Below are 16,591 nucleotides of genomic sequence, written 5' to 3' on the forward strand. Positions count from 1 at the left end.
GAAAATCTTTTAAAATAGCAGTATTCCTGAACAGGTACTTGAAAAGTGCTAAATTATTAAATGACGATGTATCTAAAAAATGTGGAAAAAAAAAAATTTCAATAAGCACATATCTTTTCACGCTGTTAATTAATTAATCCTCCTTTTTTTCTTTTAATGTTATAAAACTATCCGAATCAGTTAAACCATTGTTACGCAAAATGATTCACTGTTTTGAAAAGCTCCAATCGGATTGTGGGTCATTTGATTTAGATCGGGACTTCGTAGAGGGTTTGTGAATCATTTGATTAGATTCTAAATTTGCGTATCATGAATCATTTGATTCAAATCTGGACTTTGGAGCATGTATCATGAATCATTTGATTTAGAACAAAACTTTGCATACTGTGAATCATTTGATTCAGATCGGGGACATCAAAGCGCATAGTGTGAATCATTTTATTTAGATCCGAACTTCAGAGCGGGTTTTTGAATTATTCTGTGAACTGAATGATTCGTGTTTCGAGCTGAGAGTCCTGATCTGAGATGATTGTTCGCAAATCAGTATTTAGATTGGGACTTCGGAGCAGATTTTCAAATCTTTTCCTTCAGATCGGAACCTAGGAGTGCGGAGCGCGATTCATTTGATTCAGATCAGGTTCTGTGCTGGTTTGTGAATCATTTGATTCAGTTCGAGACTTCGGAATGCATAGCACGAATCATTTGATTTAGAATGCAACTTCGCGTATCACGAGTCATTTGATTTAGAACGGAACTTCGCAAATCATTTGATTTAAATCATAACTTCTTGTATCACGTCATTTAATTCAGATTGGGACTTCAGGACACAAAGCGCTAATAAGGAGGAAAGGAAAGGAAAGGAAAGGAAAGGAGGTGATGTGAGGCCAAGTATGGTGACCCATACTAGCATTTAACCCATCCAAGTGCACACACACAATAGTGAACACACACACACACACACACACCCGTAGCAGTGGGCAGCCATTGCTGTGGGTTCGGTGCCTTGCTCAAGAGACTCACCTCAGTCGTGGTATTGAGGGTGGAGAGAGTGCTGTACATTCACTTCCCCCCACCTGCAATCTCTGCAATACCTTTGGGTTACAAGTCTGACTCTCTAACCATTAGGCCACGGCTGCCCCCTAATAATTTGATTCAGATCGGGACTTTGGAGTGTGTAGTGCGAATCATTTGATTTAGATTGGGACTTTAGAGCGGGTTTTTAAATCATTCCGTGAACAGCATGATTTGGTTTGCAAATCTAAACACAATTTCATTTGATTTAGATCAGAACTTTACATATTGTGAATCATTTGATTCAGATCAAGACTTCAGAGCACGTAGCTCAAATTATTTGATTTAGACCAAGACTTCTGAGCAGGTTCGTGAATCATTTGATTTAGATCAGAACTTTTTGTATAATGAATTATTTGATTCAGATTGGGACTTCGGGGCATGTAGCACAAATCATTTGATTTAGATCGGGATTTAGGAGCGGGTTTTTGAATCATTCCTTGAACAGAACGATTTGCATTCCGTGCTTCAAGTCCTGATCTGAAATGATGGTTTGCGAATCATTATTCAGATCGGGACTTGCAAATCTATTGCTTTAGATCGAAACCTAGGAGCGTAGATCACGATTCATTTGATTCAGATCGTGAGTTCTGTGCGGTTTTGTGAACCATTTGATTCAATTCAGGACTTCAGAGCACATCATGTGATTTAGAAAGGAACCTTGTTTATCACGAATCATTTGATTCAGATCGGGACTTAGGAGCACGTAGTGTGAATCATTTGATTTAGATTGGGATTTCAGAGCAGGTTTTTGAATCATTCCCTTAATTGATTTAAAATAATGGTTCATGAATCAGCAGGTTTGCAATCTTTTAATTCAGATCGAGATTTCAGAGCACATAGTGTAAATCATTTGATTCAGATCGGGACTTCAAAGTGGGTTTTGAATCATTCTGTGAACTGAATGATTCGAATTCCGCGGTCCAAGTTCTGATCTGAAATGATGGTTTGCGAATCATTATTCAGACTGGGACTTTAGAGTGGATTTGCAAATCTTTTGCACTAGATTGGAACCTAGAAACGCGGATCACAATTTATTTGAATCAGATTGTGAGTTAAGTGCGGGTTCACAAATCATTTGATTTAGATCTGGAGCACATAGTGTAAATCATTTGATTCAGATCGGGACTTCAGAGCGGGTTTTGAATCATTCTGTGAACTGAATGATTCGAAATCCGCACTCCGAGTTCTGATCTGAAATGATGGTTCGCGAATCATTATTCAGATTGGGACTTTATAGAGTGGATTTGCAAATCTTTTGCACTAGATTGGAACCTAGAAGTACGGATCTTGATTCATCTGATTTTGATCGGGACTTCAGAGTGTATAGCTTGAATCATTTGATTTAAACCCGGAACTACAGAGTGGGTTCTTAAATCATTCCGTGAACTGAATAATTCGCAATCCGCACTCCAAGTCCTGATCTGAAATGATGCTTCGCGAATCATTATTCAGACCGATACTTCAGAGTTGGTTCGCAAATCTTTTGCTTTAGATTAGAACCTAGGAGCGTGGATCGTGATTCATTTGATTCAGATCGGGACTTACAAATCTTTTGCTTTAGCTTGAAACCTAGGAGCGTAGATCACGATTCATTTGATTCAGATCGTGAGTTCTGTGTGTTTTTGTGAACCATTTGATTCAATTCAGGACTTCAGAGCACATCATGTGATTTAGAAAGGAACCTTGTTTATCACGAATCATTTGATTCAGATCGGGACTTAGGAGTGCGTAGTGCGAATCATTTGATTTAGATCGGGATTTCAGAGCAGGTTTTTTAAAAAAAACACTTAATTGATTTGAAATAATGGTTCATGAATCAGCAGGTTTGCAAATCTTTTAATTCAGATCGAGATTTCAGAGCACATGGTGTAAATCATTTGATTCAGATCGGGACTTCAAAGTGGGTTTTGAATCATTCTGTGAACTGAATGATTCGAATTCCGCGGTCCGAGTTCTGATCTGAAATGATGGTTCGCGAATCATTATTCAGATTGGGACTTAAGAGTGGATTTGCAAATCTTTTGCACTAGATTGAAACCTAGAAGCGCGGATCACGATTTATTTGAATCAGATTGTGAGTTAGGTGCGGGTTCACAAATCATTTGATTTAGATCTGGAGCACATAGTGTAAATCATTTGATTCAGATCGGGACTTCAGAGTGAGTTTTTAAATCATTCCATGAACTAAATGATTTGCATTCCATGCTCCGAGTTCTGATCTGACTTTGAATTGGGACTTTAGAGTGGGTTTGCAAATCTTTAGCTTTAGATCGGAACCTAGAAGTACGGATCTTGATTCATCTGATTTTGATCGGGACTTCAGAGTGCGCAACGCAAATCATTCGATTTAGATCTGAATTTTGTGTATTGCGAATCATTTGATTTAGATCGTTACTTCGGAGTGTATAGCTTGAATCATTTGATTTAAACCTGGAACTACAGAGTGGGTTCTTGAATCATTCCGTGAACTGAATAATTCGCAATCCGCACTCCAGGTCCTGATCTGAAATGATGCTTCGCGAATCATTATTCAGACTGATTCAGAGTTGGTTCGCAAATCTTTTGCTTTAGATTAGAACCTAGGAGTGTGGATCGTGATTCATTTGATTCAGATCGGGAGTTCGGTGCAAATTTGCGAATAATTTAATTCAGTTTGGGATTTTGGAGCAGTGGAAAACATCAAATTATAAGTGAGATCTCTAATTGAAGTCCTTGAAAATCAAAAAAGCAGTGCTTGAAAAGTCCTGGAATTTAATTTTACAGTATCTGTATGAACCCTGATGTTGGGTAAAACTTATATTTCTTACAAAAAAAGTTGGATTTGTCCATCTAGTGCTTTGAATTTTATTCTGTAAACATACCTACCTTTAAAAGTTTTTTAAAAAGAAATATTGTCGCATTTAATATTTAACTAATTAATGACCTTTACAGTGTGAAACAAATTACTGTAAGCAGTCCTGCATTGATTGTGAGAGTCCAACGGATTTATCTCATCTTGTTTCTTCCTGTAGGTTAAGGTCAAATGTTTCCATTTGATAAGGATATTCTTTCTTTTTTCTTTAAGTTTTATTCTGTTAATTCTTTATACTGTGTATTGTTTATTCTCTTGACTGTGTTGAACAAACCTGTGACCTGAAAACACCACCCCACATAAACTAACCATTGTAAGTTCTTGCAAATGAAGTTTAGTATTGCACGATGGAAATATGACTTTCCAGAATGGCTCCACCCTGGGTAACTATGACACTATGCTATTTACAACTTGATTGCTCCCTTATGTTCAGAGCTCAGCCCTCCATATGTTGTCACGCGGGTCCAAAGTTTCAGCACTTTACTGGTAAAAAGAAAGAAACCTTATGTAATCCTGAAAATGTTTGGATCAGTTATATTGTATTTATTTTTTTATCTGTCTTAATTTTGTTCTATAGATTGATATGCACATCACTGATGTGTCTGTGCAGGTCCACACTGTCCTTCTCTTGCAATTTTACTGGTGTTTATTCTAAAAGATGCTTTAATTTGAAGCGTTATTTTCTTAATATTACCCAGTGTGCTTTGTGATATTTTTAATGCTGTTATAGTAATAACAGCTTATTTTCTTTCCTAATTTGGCGGACAGAGCTTCCTTGTGTTTATCATTATGGATATGTTCGTCAGGGTGCAAAGTCAAAGTATCATAAACACCTGTTGTTCCTGAGCAGGCACCTAAGGACATTTCTTTTGACTGAACACTCTGTGGGGATCTGTTCTGGCTTCAACGAAGAGCGACAAAACATACTTCTAGATCAGGAGACTTCACAAAATATCCACCGATAAAGGTAGCTCACATTGGATTTATGGTTGATGTTTAAAAATCGAATTGTTTGGTTTTATTTACTACATGATAGTACTATGGTTGTACTTCCGGGAACTGCACTAATGAATTTTCCTTGGCAGTATTTCATAACATTTGTCCTTTTTGCTTTAATATTCAGGCTGGAGGACAGACGGACTCAGTCATGGTGGTTTTAAGAAAGGTAAATTACTTAAAGTATCTTCTGAGACTTTCACCTTACGGAAACTACCATAGATTTATCTAATCATGATTTGTCCTTTAGTTCATGGTTGAGCAATATGCTTTATTATATGTTTATTAAATGTTAATGCAATTTAAAATAGTGGTTTCCTATTTTAATATACTTTAAAATATAATTTATTCCTGTGATGCAAAGCTGAATTTCCAGCATCATTACTCTAGTGACTAATGTCATGATCCTTCAGAAAACTTTCTATTATGCTGATTTATTATCAGTTTGGGAACAGTTTTGCTGCTTAATATATATATATATTTTTTTTTAACCTGTGTTACTTTTTTCAAGATTTTTTGATAAATAAAATGTTAAAAGAACAGCATTTATTTAAAATAGAAAACTTTTGTAACAATAAACACTTTGTTCAAAGTTTGGGGTCAGTAAATGTTTTCTTTCTTTCTCTCTTTAAAAGAAATTAATATTTTTATTCAGCCAGGGTGTGTTAACTTGATAAAACATGATAATAAAGACCTAAATTGTTAGATAAGACTTCTATTTTGAATAAATGCTGTTCTTTTTAACTGTTTATTCCTCAAAGAATCCTGAAAAAAATATCACAGGTTCCAAAAAAATATTAAGCAGCACAACTGTTTCCAACATTGATAATAAAGCTAATATATCAGTATATTAGAATGATTTCTGAAGGATCATGTGACACAGAAGACTGCTTTCAGCTTTGCATCACAGAAATAAATTATAAAATATAATAAAAAATGTATATTTTAAAGTAAATTAAAATAAAAAAAAATCTTTCTTTCTGTATTTTGTTTCAAAGAAATATAACTTTGATAAGCATAAGAGAAAAAAAACCATTAAAAATCTTACTGATCCCAAACTGTTGACTGGTTTTGTGGTCCAAGGCCACATATGGTATTATTAGCATATGGTCTATGTCTAGAAGTATGAACATTTTGTCTTATTATCAGTATATTATCATCAGTTCATTTGTCTTCATTTAACCTACACATTTATTAATGTTAAAATATGGATTAACCCCTTTAGGGAGACTATGTGTGGGTGGACTGCAGTGATGGGGTCCAAATCGGAGCTGAAGTCAGACTTTCAGACACTGGGCAGCTTCAGCTCATCGACGATGAGGGAAAGGTAATATATATATGCCACCAGTGTTGGTTAACTTCTGCTCTTGACTGTAGAAATGTAGCTAATGTATTCTCTGGGATGATTTCCAGGAGCACAAGATTAAAAAGGACAACTCCCTGAAGCCCATGCATCCTACCTCAGTGAATGGTGTGGATGATATGATAAGGCTGGGTGACCTAAATGAGGCCGGACTGTTACGGAACCTTCTAGTGCGCTACAAAGAAGGAACAATCTATGTGAGTTTTTAACTGCCACAGTACATTAATCATGTATGAAGTTCATAAATATATATATATGAATTAAACTAGTAGCTTTCAAGATCTATAAACCTAACATGATCAGAATAAGGATTAAAAAATCCACTTAATTCACCAGCTTCAGTTTACTCGCCATCTGTTCTTTGCTCTTCCTGTTTAATAACAAGATTGTTTCTATAGTAACAGCCTGTTCTAAGTTTGATGAGTGGATCATATTGTTATAAAACACTGACGTACCCATTATATAGTAAATCTAACATTACAGCTTGAAGTCCAGCTATTTTATTCACTGAGCAATTACATACAGATGTATTATTCTTTCAACTGCAAAAGACTAATAGATATTCATCACAGGGAAACCTTTTTTTGAGACCTTGAAACAACATTTTTGTTTGTTTGTTTTGACAGACATACACAGGGTCGATTCTGGTGGCGGTGAACCCTTACCAGCTGCTGCCAATCTACACTCCAGAGCAGGTGGAGCAGTACACAGACCGGCGGTTGGGCGATCTCCCCCCGCACGTCTTCTCCATCGCAGACAGCTGTTTCTTCAACATGCGACGGAACCGCAAAAACCAGTGCTGCATCATTAGGTCTTTCAGTCATTCATACTTGGGTGAAACTGACATTTTGTAGTTAGGGTTGTTGCAAGTCTGTTTAACTTTCTTTGTCCTTGTCTTGATTTAACATCATTTTCTAATGGTTTAATTTACAATCTTGAAGGGTTAGTTCACTCAAAAACAAAAATTCTGTTATTATTTACTCACCCTTATGTCGTTCCAAACCCGTAAGACCCGTTCATCTTCAGAACACAAATTAAAATATTTTTGATTAAATCTGAGGACATACAGTTGAGGTCAAAAGTTTACATCCCACTTTTAGAATCTGCAAAATGTTAATTATTTGACCAAAATAAGAGGGATCATACTAAATGCATGTTATTGTTTATTTAGTACTGACCTGAATAAGATATTTTGCATAAAAGATGTTTACATATAGTCCACAAGAGAAAATATCAGTTGAATTTACAAAAAAAGACCCTGTTCAAAAGTTTACACTCCCTTGATTCTTAATGCTGTGGTGTTACCTAAACGATCCACAGCTGTTTTTTTTTTTTTTTATTAGTGATAGTTGTTCATGAGTCTCTTGTTTGTCCTAAACAGTTTAACTGCCCGCTTTTCTTCAGAGAAGTCCAAATTCTTTGGTTTTCCAGCATTTTTGTGTATTTGAACCCTTTCCAACAATGACTGTATGGTTTTGAGATTCATCTTTCCACACTTAGGACAACTGAGAGACTCAAATGCAACTATCAGAGAAGGTTCAAACGCTCACTGATGCTCCAAAAGAAAAAAAAGTGCATTAAGAACAGAATGGACATTTTTCTTATTTTGCCTTAATATCATTTTATATAAAATAAGTTACATTTACCCTGATCTTTAAAAGCAAAAAGTTTTCAACCTGTCTCTTAATGCATTGTTTTTACTTTTGAAGCATCAGAGTGTTTGAACCTTCTGTAATAGTTGAACTGAGTCCCTCAGTTGTCCTCAGTGTGAAAAGATGGATCTCAAAACCATACAGTCATTGTTGGAAAGGGTTTAGTTTTTTTAAATTTAACTTATTTTCTCTTGTGGACTATATGTAAACATATTTTATGTGACATCTTATACAAGTCAGTTCTAAATAAACAATAGCATGCATCCCTCTCATTTTGGTAAAATAATTAACATTCAAAATATCTTCAAAATCATTCAAAGATCATCAAAAATATCATAATTTGTGTTGCGAAGAGGAACAAAGGTCTGAATTGTAATGACTTGAGGGTGAGAAATTAATGACAGAATTAAAATTTTTGGGTGTACTATACCTTTTTGTGGCCCATTTCATGTAAGCAGTGAATAACCACCTAAATTACCCTCTTTTTACATTTTAACCACTTTTATTAAACTTTTTTTTTTGCTTTTTATTGCATTTTTCAATGCTCCAGTCTGCAGTCAGTTAAGTATACTAAAAAAGTGGCCTGAATGTTCTTATAAAGTGTACCTTTTGAAACTTACCTTTTGAATATTCATTACAGATCAAACTGTTTCAACTCATAGCAATATTGTACTGTAAATTTCACATTTTTATATGTGTTATAGGCAGCTGTGCAAACACAAACTGGGCCTATATGTTGGCGACTCTGACATCTGTCATACATTCTGTTAGTGTGATCTGTTTGATGTGTTCTGAGAGTGTCTGTATGTGTTGTGTTTGTCAGTGGGGAGTCTGGAGCAGGAAAAACAGAGAGTACCAAACTCATGTTGCAGTTTCTTGCAGCAGTGAGTGGGCAGCGCTCCTGGATTGAGCAGCAGATTCTAGAAGCCACCCCTATCTTAGAAGGTATGGATGTTTATAAAGAAAAACATAGGATGCTCCTGCATCACTCATCTTTGATTAAGCATTTCAGTTTTTACATTAAGTGTTATTTTATAGCTTTTGGTAATGCAAAGACCATCCGCAATGACAACTCCAGCCGCTTCGGAAAATACATTGACATCCACTTCAATAAAAAAGGAGCAATCGAGGGGGCCCGCATTGAACAGTACCTACTTGAGAAATCACGTGTTTGTCGACAGGTAAACCATCCTGATTTGTGATTAGAATTAGACTGTATAATGTGAAATCTTTAAGGTCAAGATAAAGCAAAGTAAATTAAAACTGCTAATTTGCCAAATTAATAGTAGTATGTTTTTGCCACAGGCCTCACAAGAGAGGAACTACCACATCTTTTACTGCATGCTCATGGGAATGTCTGCTGACCAAAAGAAGATCCTGTCTTTAGGAAATGCTGCAGAATACAGCTATCTCACCATGGTATTGATCATAATCATAATCAAATCATAGTCAATGTCTTGACTGCTTCTCCCACTTTTTAGGGGTTTAAACATGTAGCGCTGAAACCCATTTGTAATTGTTAGAATGGCAAAGGATCAGCAATCTCCACGTAAAACTGATCATGCAGACCAAACCGTAAGTCGTAAAGACTTGAAACTTGAAGGGATGGTAGTACTCACATCGCCTACAACTTCACCAAAGCTCGCCCCAATTGGCCTGACGGGGCGCAACAGTGATCAAAAGTGCGAAATTGCTCATAACTCCTAATCCATCAGTTGCTGGCCCAAGTGTTTATGTCGTTGGAATCCTTGGCTCATGCCGGACAAAACACATGAGATTCAGATTTGATCATAAGCCTGGCAAACCTTTCGGTATTTCAGGTTTCTTTGAAAAACCTGCTTTTGCAAACTAGTCTTCTAAATCAGTCTATAACTAAATCAGTCCAGGAAGATTCTCTGGAGAGCGAATAAAAATTAATAATAAAGTATAAAAAAAGTTGAGCTTTCAACTCAACAATTGCAGAGCTTGGCCACTTGGTGGCACTATAAGAGGAAAAAATGGCCATAACTACGCAATCATTTGTCCTCTTAACATGAAAATTGCTGTGCACGGTCTTGGTCCAAAGTACCGTAAGTATGTGGGCGAATTCCAAACGGAAGTAAGCATCCCTATGCCCTATTCCCTTCGAAGTGCAGAGCCCTTTGAAGTGTGCTCTTTTAAGGGAGTAGGGCATGCTGCACGCACAGCGCTGCGTGTGCGTGCAGCATTCAGCACTCCATCAGTTTGGTGTAAATAAATATTTCTTCTATCACTGACGAAAAAGTTTAAAATAAAGACAAATTTAATCAGCCTATTCTACTTACATTTGTATGTGAAGTCGAAATCAACCCCAACTTTGCTTTAAAATGCATCGCAAGAGCTCCTAACTGAAGATCACATGATCACTAACGGAAATTATTCCCATGAAGTGACCATGGAATGTTCACTTCGCTAACAGACTTCTGAAAGGGCCCTTTCTGAAGGGATTAAGTTGCTCACTTTCATTTGGAATGTCCCGACAAATGGCGCCCTCTTCCCGAAGTGCCCTTGAAGGGCGCAAAAAAGCCGTAATTCGGCCTCTATAAGGACATTTGCGTATGTCAAAAAACATGGCCGCCATTGGCAGATGAAATTTGAGCACCTATTAGACAAAATTTAAAGGAGGCCGATCATAACGAAACTCAGTGGGCCTGTTTGACTTATGGCTGATCGCACATTTTTCATGGACGTAAACAATTGTACATTGCGCAGTTTTTCGCACGTACACACAATATTCGTGTCATATGACAGGACTCCTCATTCTGGACAACTTTGCCTAGTTGCCCTAGACAGGACAACTAGTCCTAGGTTTTACTTAATTTGAAAAAAAAAAACAAAAAAACACAGCAGTACAATTCTCTGGACTTAATAACTATCTCAATAACTATCTAAAAATATTGAAATGTATCGTTTGGGAAGCTATAATGGTGTAGTTTAGAAAAGGGGCCTGTCTAAATTTACTCAAAATCCTATAAAGCCTAAAAGAAAACTCAAAACTTTACGAAACCTGCTGAGCACATGCAACAGGTGATTTTAAACAAGCATGCAACATTTTAAGGAGTTTGGATCACAGCTGATGCTATAACAATCATAAACATAAAAAAATTACCTGTATTTGCCAAAAATGTTTTTTTTCAATCATTGATTTAGGAGGTTACAGAGTTGCTAAATAATATGTAATGTCTTTTCCCATATTTGCTTAAATGCCTTAAAGCGCTTGAACCCTGAAAATTGCTGCTTGTTGTTGTTGTAAAAAAAAAAAAAAAATCGATGTAGTTTGGGCCCTCAAAGCTCTTTTGTACTTCTTAGAATATTTTCTTTTTTTCATTTTTGGCTGAACTGTCTTTCTAAGCATCATTATATTAAACATGATTGTGCTGAATTAGGGTCAGTGCACTACATGTGAAGGACGGGATGACATAAAAGAGTACGCCAGCTTCCGTTCGGCAATGAAGATCCTGACATTCACAGAGAATGACACGTGGGAAATTAACAAGCTTCTTGCTGCTATCCTACACCTGGGGAATGTAGACTTTGAAGGTGAGTAGCAATAAGGAGTCATAAACTGAAGCAAAACTTTCTGTTTTTTAGAGGGAATGCTTATTTGAGTTGTGTATCCATTTTCAATATTTAAGAAACCGTTAGGAACAACCTTGAGGGCTGTGATGTTCTCTCCTCTGCAAATTTCAAAATGGCAGCACAGTTATTAGAGGTAATTAAAAATATATATATATATATTTTTGAAACCTATTTTGATCATGTCCAAGCCCATAAATCAGATTTTTTTATTTTTTATTTTTTGCAGGTGGCCCCAAATGCCCTGGATGTGAGCTTGACACAACGCTCCATAATGACCAACAGGGAGAGTGTGTGTAAACCTCTGACCTCAGCACAAGCAGTGGATGGCAGAGACGCCTTTGTCAAGGTTGTGGTCTGAATGTAGTTTTATGTCAGATCTAATATACTCCATCATAGAGTTCTCACGTTCTCTCTGTGTGTAGGCCATATACGGAAAGCTGTTTGTGTGGATTGTGGAGAAAATCAACAGTGCCATTTACAAACCTCCTCCTGATGACCCCAAATACATCAGGCTTTCGATTGGTTTGTTGGACATTTTTGGCTTTGAAAACTTCAAAAACAACAGGTTTGTATGCTGCCTTTCATGTCATTACAAAAATGTATGGCTTTCTGTCTTCTGAGAGCACAAAAAATTGATTTTTGAGAAAAATCTAACCTTCCTTTTAAAGAAAATGGAGACTGAGGTTGTTAAAGGATAGTTCACCAAAAATATTCACCCTCATGTTGTTCCAAACCTGTAAGACCTTCATTCATCTTCAGAACACAAATTAAGATATTTTTGATAAAATCTGAAAGCTTTCTGATGCTGCATAGACAGCAACACAACTGCTACATTCAAGGCCCAGAAAGGTAGTAAGGACATTGATAAACTAGTCCAACTATAATTTTATGAATCTACAATAATGTTTTTGTGAACACGTTGAAGACTGACACAGTTGTTTTATAACATTCAAAATATTACGGTTAAACCACTGATGTCACATGAACTATTACTACTCTTCTGGGCCTTGAACGTGTCAGTTGCATTGCCGTCTATGCAGGGTCAGAAAGGTCTTGGATTTCATCAAAAATATCTTAATTTGTGTTATGAAGATGAATGATCTTACAGGTTTAGAACAAAGTGAGAGTGAATAATTAATGAATTAAATGAATTTTTTTTTGCGTGATCTATCCCTTTAAACTTGTCTGATTTCTGCAGCTTTGAACAGCTCTGCATCAATTTTGCCAATGAGCAGCTTCAGCAGTTCTTTGTGAAACATGTCTTCAAGCTTGAACAACAGGAATATGCCCGTGAAGACATCATCTGGAACAACATTGAATTTAACGACAACCAGCGCACGCTTGATGTGCTGGCCGTAAAGCCTCTCAACGTTCTCGCTCTTATTGATGAAGAGAGTCTCTTCCCTAAGGTTCTAAAATATACCTTTTTATTTACAATGTAGTCTTTTCTTTGATAACTGATAATAATGCAATGTGTGACTACTGATATCTCAAAACCGCATATCATATACTGTATTTTTTTCCAGGGCACAGATGCTACCATGCTTAACAAAATGAATCAGGTTCATGGGAAGGGTGACATCTACTTGGCCCCCAAAAATAATCACGACACACAGTTTGGAATTCGCCATTTTGCTGGAGTTGTCAACTATGACTCCAAAGGTAATACAGGCTGTCAAACTTCCTCACAAAGTACTTCTGCAATAGTTTTTGACTTTAAAAGTACAGTTGAGGTCAAAAGTTTACACCCCCATTTCAGAATTTGCAAAATAAGAGGGATCATACAAAATGCATGTTTTTATGCATGATTTTAATGCATACAAAAAGTCCCTTTTTTATCCTGAACAGCTAAACTGCCTGCTGTTCTTTAGAAAAATCTTTCAGCCTCCACAAATTCTTTGGTTTTCCAGCATTTTTGTGTATTTGAACCCTTTCCAACAATGACTATGATTTTGAGATCCATCTTTTCACACTGGGGACAAATGAGGGACTCATATGCAACTATTACAGAAGATTCAAACGCTCACTGATGCTCCAGAAGGAAAAAAACACGCATTAAGAGCCAGGGGGTGAAAACTTTTGGAATTTGAAGATCAGGGTAAATTACATTTTTATCTTCTGTGAAACATAACCATCTTCTTTAGCCTCTGAAGGGTTGTACTAAATCATTCAGTCATTGTTGGAAATTGTTTAAATGCACAAAAATGCTGGAAAACCAAAACCATTTGTGGGACCTCAGGGATTTTTCTGAAGAACAGCAGGCAGTTTAACTGTTCAGGACAGGAACTCATGAGCAGCTATCACTAGACAAAATAAAAAACACAGCTATGGATCATTTAGGTGAGAAACAAGGGGATGTAAACTTTTGAACCGGGTATTTCTTATAAACTCAGCTATTATTTTCTCATGTGGACTATATGTAAATATCTGTGAAATATCTTTTTCAGGACAGAACTAAATAAACAACATGAATTTTGTATGATCCCTCTTATTTTGGTTTTGAAAGGGAGGTGTAAACTTTTGACCTCATCTCTAAAAACATGTTATGAAATTTACTATGTATATAGGTTTCCTTGAGAAGAACAGAGATACTTTGAGTACTGATGTCATCCAGTTGATGCAAACATCGTCCAATAAGCTGCTGAAACAAATATTCCACACTGAGCTCAGCACCACAGAGGCAAAAACTACAGGTTCCAACCACACTATCATCCCCCCAAAAAACTCACTCCGGGTAAGTTAACACCAGCTAAAGGTGAATAGGGTACAAATGTGTGTGTGTGTGTTGTACACTGGCATTTAGGGCAAACTATAAAATCTTCCACTCTTCAGTTGATTCAACCTGGTAAAATGATTTTCATTTGCTTTGCCTTTTATTTGCAACTTCTTCAGCAAACAGCAGAAACAAAGAAGCGTGTGCCTACATTATCTGGTCAGTTTCGGCAGTCACTGGACTCTTTAATGAAGACTCTAACTGCCTGTCAGCCTTTCTTCATTCGCTGTATTAAACCCAATGACTTCAAGAAGCCTATGGTAAGTTCAGTTCGTTTTCTCCATCCATGGACTCAATTTTCTCTCAGTGACTCACTTTTCTCATCTTTGTTTTAGCTGTTTGACAGGGAACTGTGTATCCGTCAGCTTCGTTACTCTGGAATGATGGAGACTATCCGCATCAGGAAGGCCGGCTATCCCATTCGGCACACTTTTGAAGAGTTTCTGGAGCGCTACCGTGTGCTGCTCAACTCCAGTGTTTGTGACCCCAAAACTGTGAGAGATGCTTCTGTGTTGATTTTGACATTTGACATTTGAATGAAGTGTTGCAACTGTTTGTGTAACTATTATTTTAGCTGTTTTCCTAACTTTGACATAGTTAGTCACTGAATTAGACCAGCCACCAAAACCCCATCCTCAACCCCCCCAAAAGACATGTCAGCCAACTCTATCTCAGCAAACACCAGCTTATAAAGAGCAAAGAAGCAAAGAATGCCCTCATGTTGGCTTAAAAAAGTATGGGACACTCTTTTTGTTGTTGTTGTTTTTCAGAGCTCAGCTCATTTCTGTGGAAGCCTGTTTTTATCTCTCAGTTCTGATTTTTTTCTCAGAATTGCGTGATAATTTGCAATTCTGACTTTTTCTCAAAGTTGTGATATAAACTCACAATTGCGAGTTATAAATTCAGAATTGCGTGATATAAATTCACAATTGTGAGCAATTCTGACTTTTTTCTTAGAATTGCTTGATATAAACTCACAATTGTGAGAAATAAAGTCAAAATTTCCATTTTTCTCAGAATTGCATGATACAAATTTGCAATTCTGATTTCCCCCCCCCCACAATTGTGATATAAACTTGCAATTGCAAGTTATAAAGTCAGGATTGCGTGATACAAACAGACTTTTTCTCAGAATTGTGAGTTCACATTTCAAATTTTTTCTCACAATTTCTCAGAATTGCGAGTTTATCTCGCAGTTCTGACTTTATATCTCCCAATTGCGCGTTTGTATCACACGTTCCTGACTTAATTTCTCTGAATTGCAACTATAACTTGCAATTTTGAGTTTATATCTCACAATTTTGACTTTATAACTGGCAATTTCAAGTTCGTATCATGCAATTCTAAAAAAAAAAAAAAAAAAAAAAACAGAATTGCAAGAAATAAACTCACAATTGTGAGAAAAAAGTCAGAATTGTGAGATAAAAAGTCACAATTACCTTTTTTATTTTTTATTCAGTAGCAGAAATGAGCTTCCATACATTTGTGATCTCATTTTGGTAGTAAGGTCATTTAATAATAATAATAATAATAATTTGTTACATTTATATAGCGCTTTTCTAGACACTCAAAGCGCTTTACAGTCAGGGGTATCTCCTCATCCACCACCAGTGTGCAGCATCCACCTGGATGATGCGACGGCAGCCATAGTGCGCCAGAACGCCCACCACACACCAGCTTACTGGTGGAGAGGAGACAGAGTGATGAAGCCAATCGGAATATGGGGATGATTCGGAGGCCATGATGGTCAGAGTCCAATGGGCAAATTAGAGGTCACACCTCTACTCTTTTCGAAAGACATCCTGGGATTTTTAATGACCACAGAGAGTCAGGACCTCGGTTTAACGTCTCACCCGAAGGACGGTATTTGCTGACATTAGGTTGTTAATGTGATTGACAATATTTTTATTTATTTTTTTGCCATGTTTTGTGGATGAAGGGATGTGGGTAGTGGACGTTAGCAAAAATCTATTAGAGCTTCATTAAAAGTGTGCAAATGTATTTTGCCGCAAGGCAAGGCTCAGACACATCTGATCTCTTCTGGAAGCTGATTCCAACTGCGGGCGGCATAATGGCTAAAAGCGGATTCACTTGTTTTGTGTGAACCCTTGATATTTCTAACTGACTCGAACCTAGTGATCTGAGTTGTCTGTTGGGTTTATATTCAGTGAGCATATCTGCGATGTATTTAGGTCCTAGGCCATTGAGTGATTTATAAACGAGTAAAAGTACTAAACATAACTGTAATCCAGTGTAAGGACCTGAGGACTGGTGTGATATGCTCT

The 16,591-nt window shown here is 36.7% G+C and overlaps 1 protein-coding gene across 1 annotated transcript in view; it reads left to right on the top strand.

Moving 5' to 3' along the window:
• Positions 1–4,778: 4,778 nt before the first annotated feature.
• Positions 4,779–16,591, top strand: part of myo7ba (myosin VIIBa) — a 32,564-nt gene continuing 20,751 nt past the window's right edge. Inside the window, exons 1-17 of the mRNA XM_073851175.1 lie at positions 4,779–4,892; positions 5,049–5,090; positions 6,147–6,248; positions 6,335–6,481; positions 6,911–7,095; positions 8,760–8,881; positions 8,975–9,117; positions 9,242–9,355; positions 11,341–11,494; positions 11,590–11,666; positions 11,760–11,879; positions 11,956–12,098; positions 12,732–12,942; positions 13,060–13,195; positions 14,101–14,267; positions 14,426–14,566; positions 14,642–14,800. Of these exons, the coding sequence (XP_073707276.1) occupies positions 5,073–5,090; positions 6,147–6,248; positions 6,335–6,481; positions 6,911–7,095; positions 8,760–8,881; positions 8,975–9,117; positions 9,242–9,355; positions 11,341–11,494; positions 11,590–11,666; positions 11,760–11,879; positions 11,956–12,098; positions 12,732–12,942; positions 13,060–13,195; positions 14,101–14,267; positions 14,426–14,566; positions 14,642–14,800 (2,139 nt within the window). The 5' untranslated portion in view covers positions 4,779–4,892; positions 5,049–5,072. The remainder of the gene's footprint in view (positions 4,893–5,048; positions 5,091–6,146; positions 6,249–6,334; positions 6,482–6,910; positions 7,096–8,759; positions 8,882–8,974; positions 9,118–9,241; positions 9,356–11,340; positions 11,495–11,589; positions 11,667–11,759; positions 11,880–11,955; positions 12,099–12,731; positions 12,943–13,059; positions 13,196–14,100; positions 14,268–14,425; positions 14,567–14,641; positions 14,801–16,591) is intronic.

Source organism: Garra rufa, chromosome 12 (assembly GCF_049309525.1).
Source record: "Garra rufa chromosome 12, GarRuf1.0, whole genome shotgun sequence".
NCBI lineage: Eukaryota > Metazoa > Chordata > Actinopteri > Cypriniformes > Cyprinidae > Garra > Garra rufa.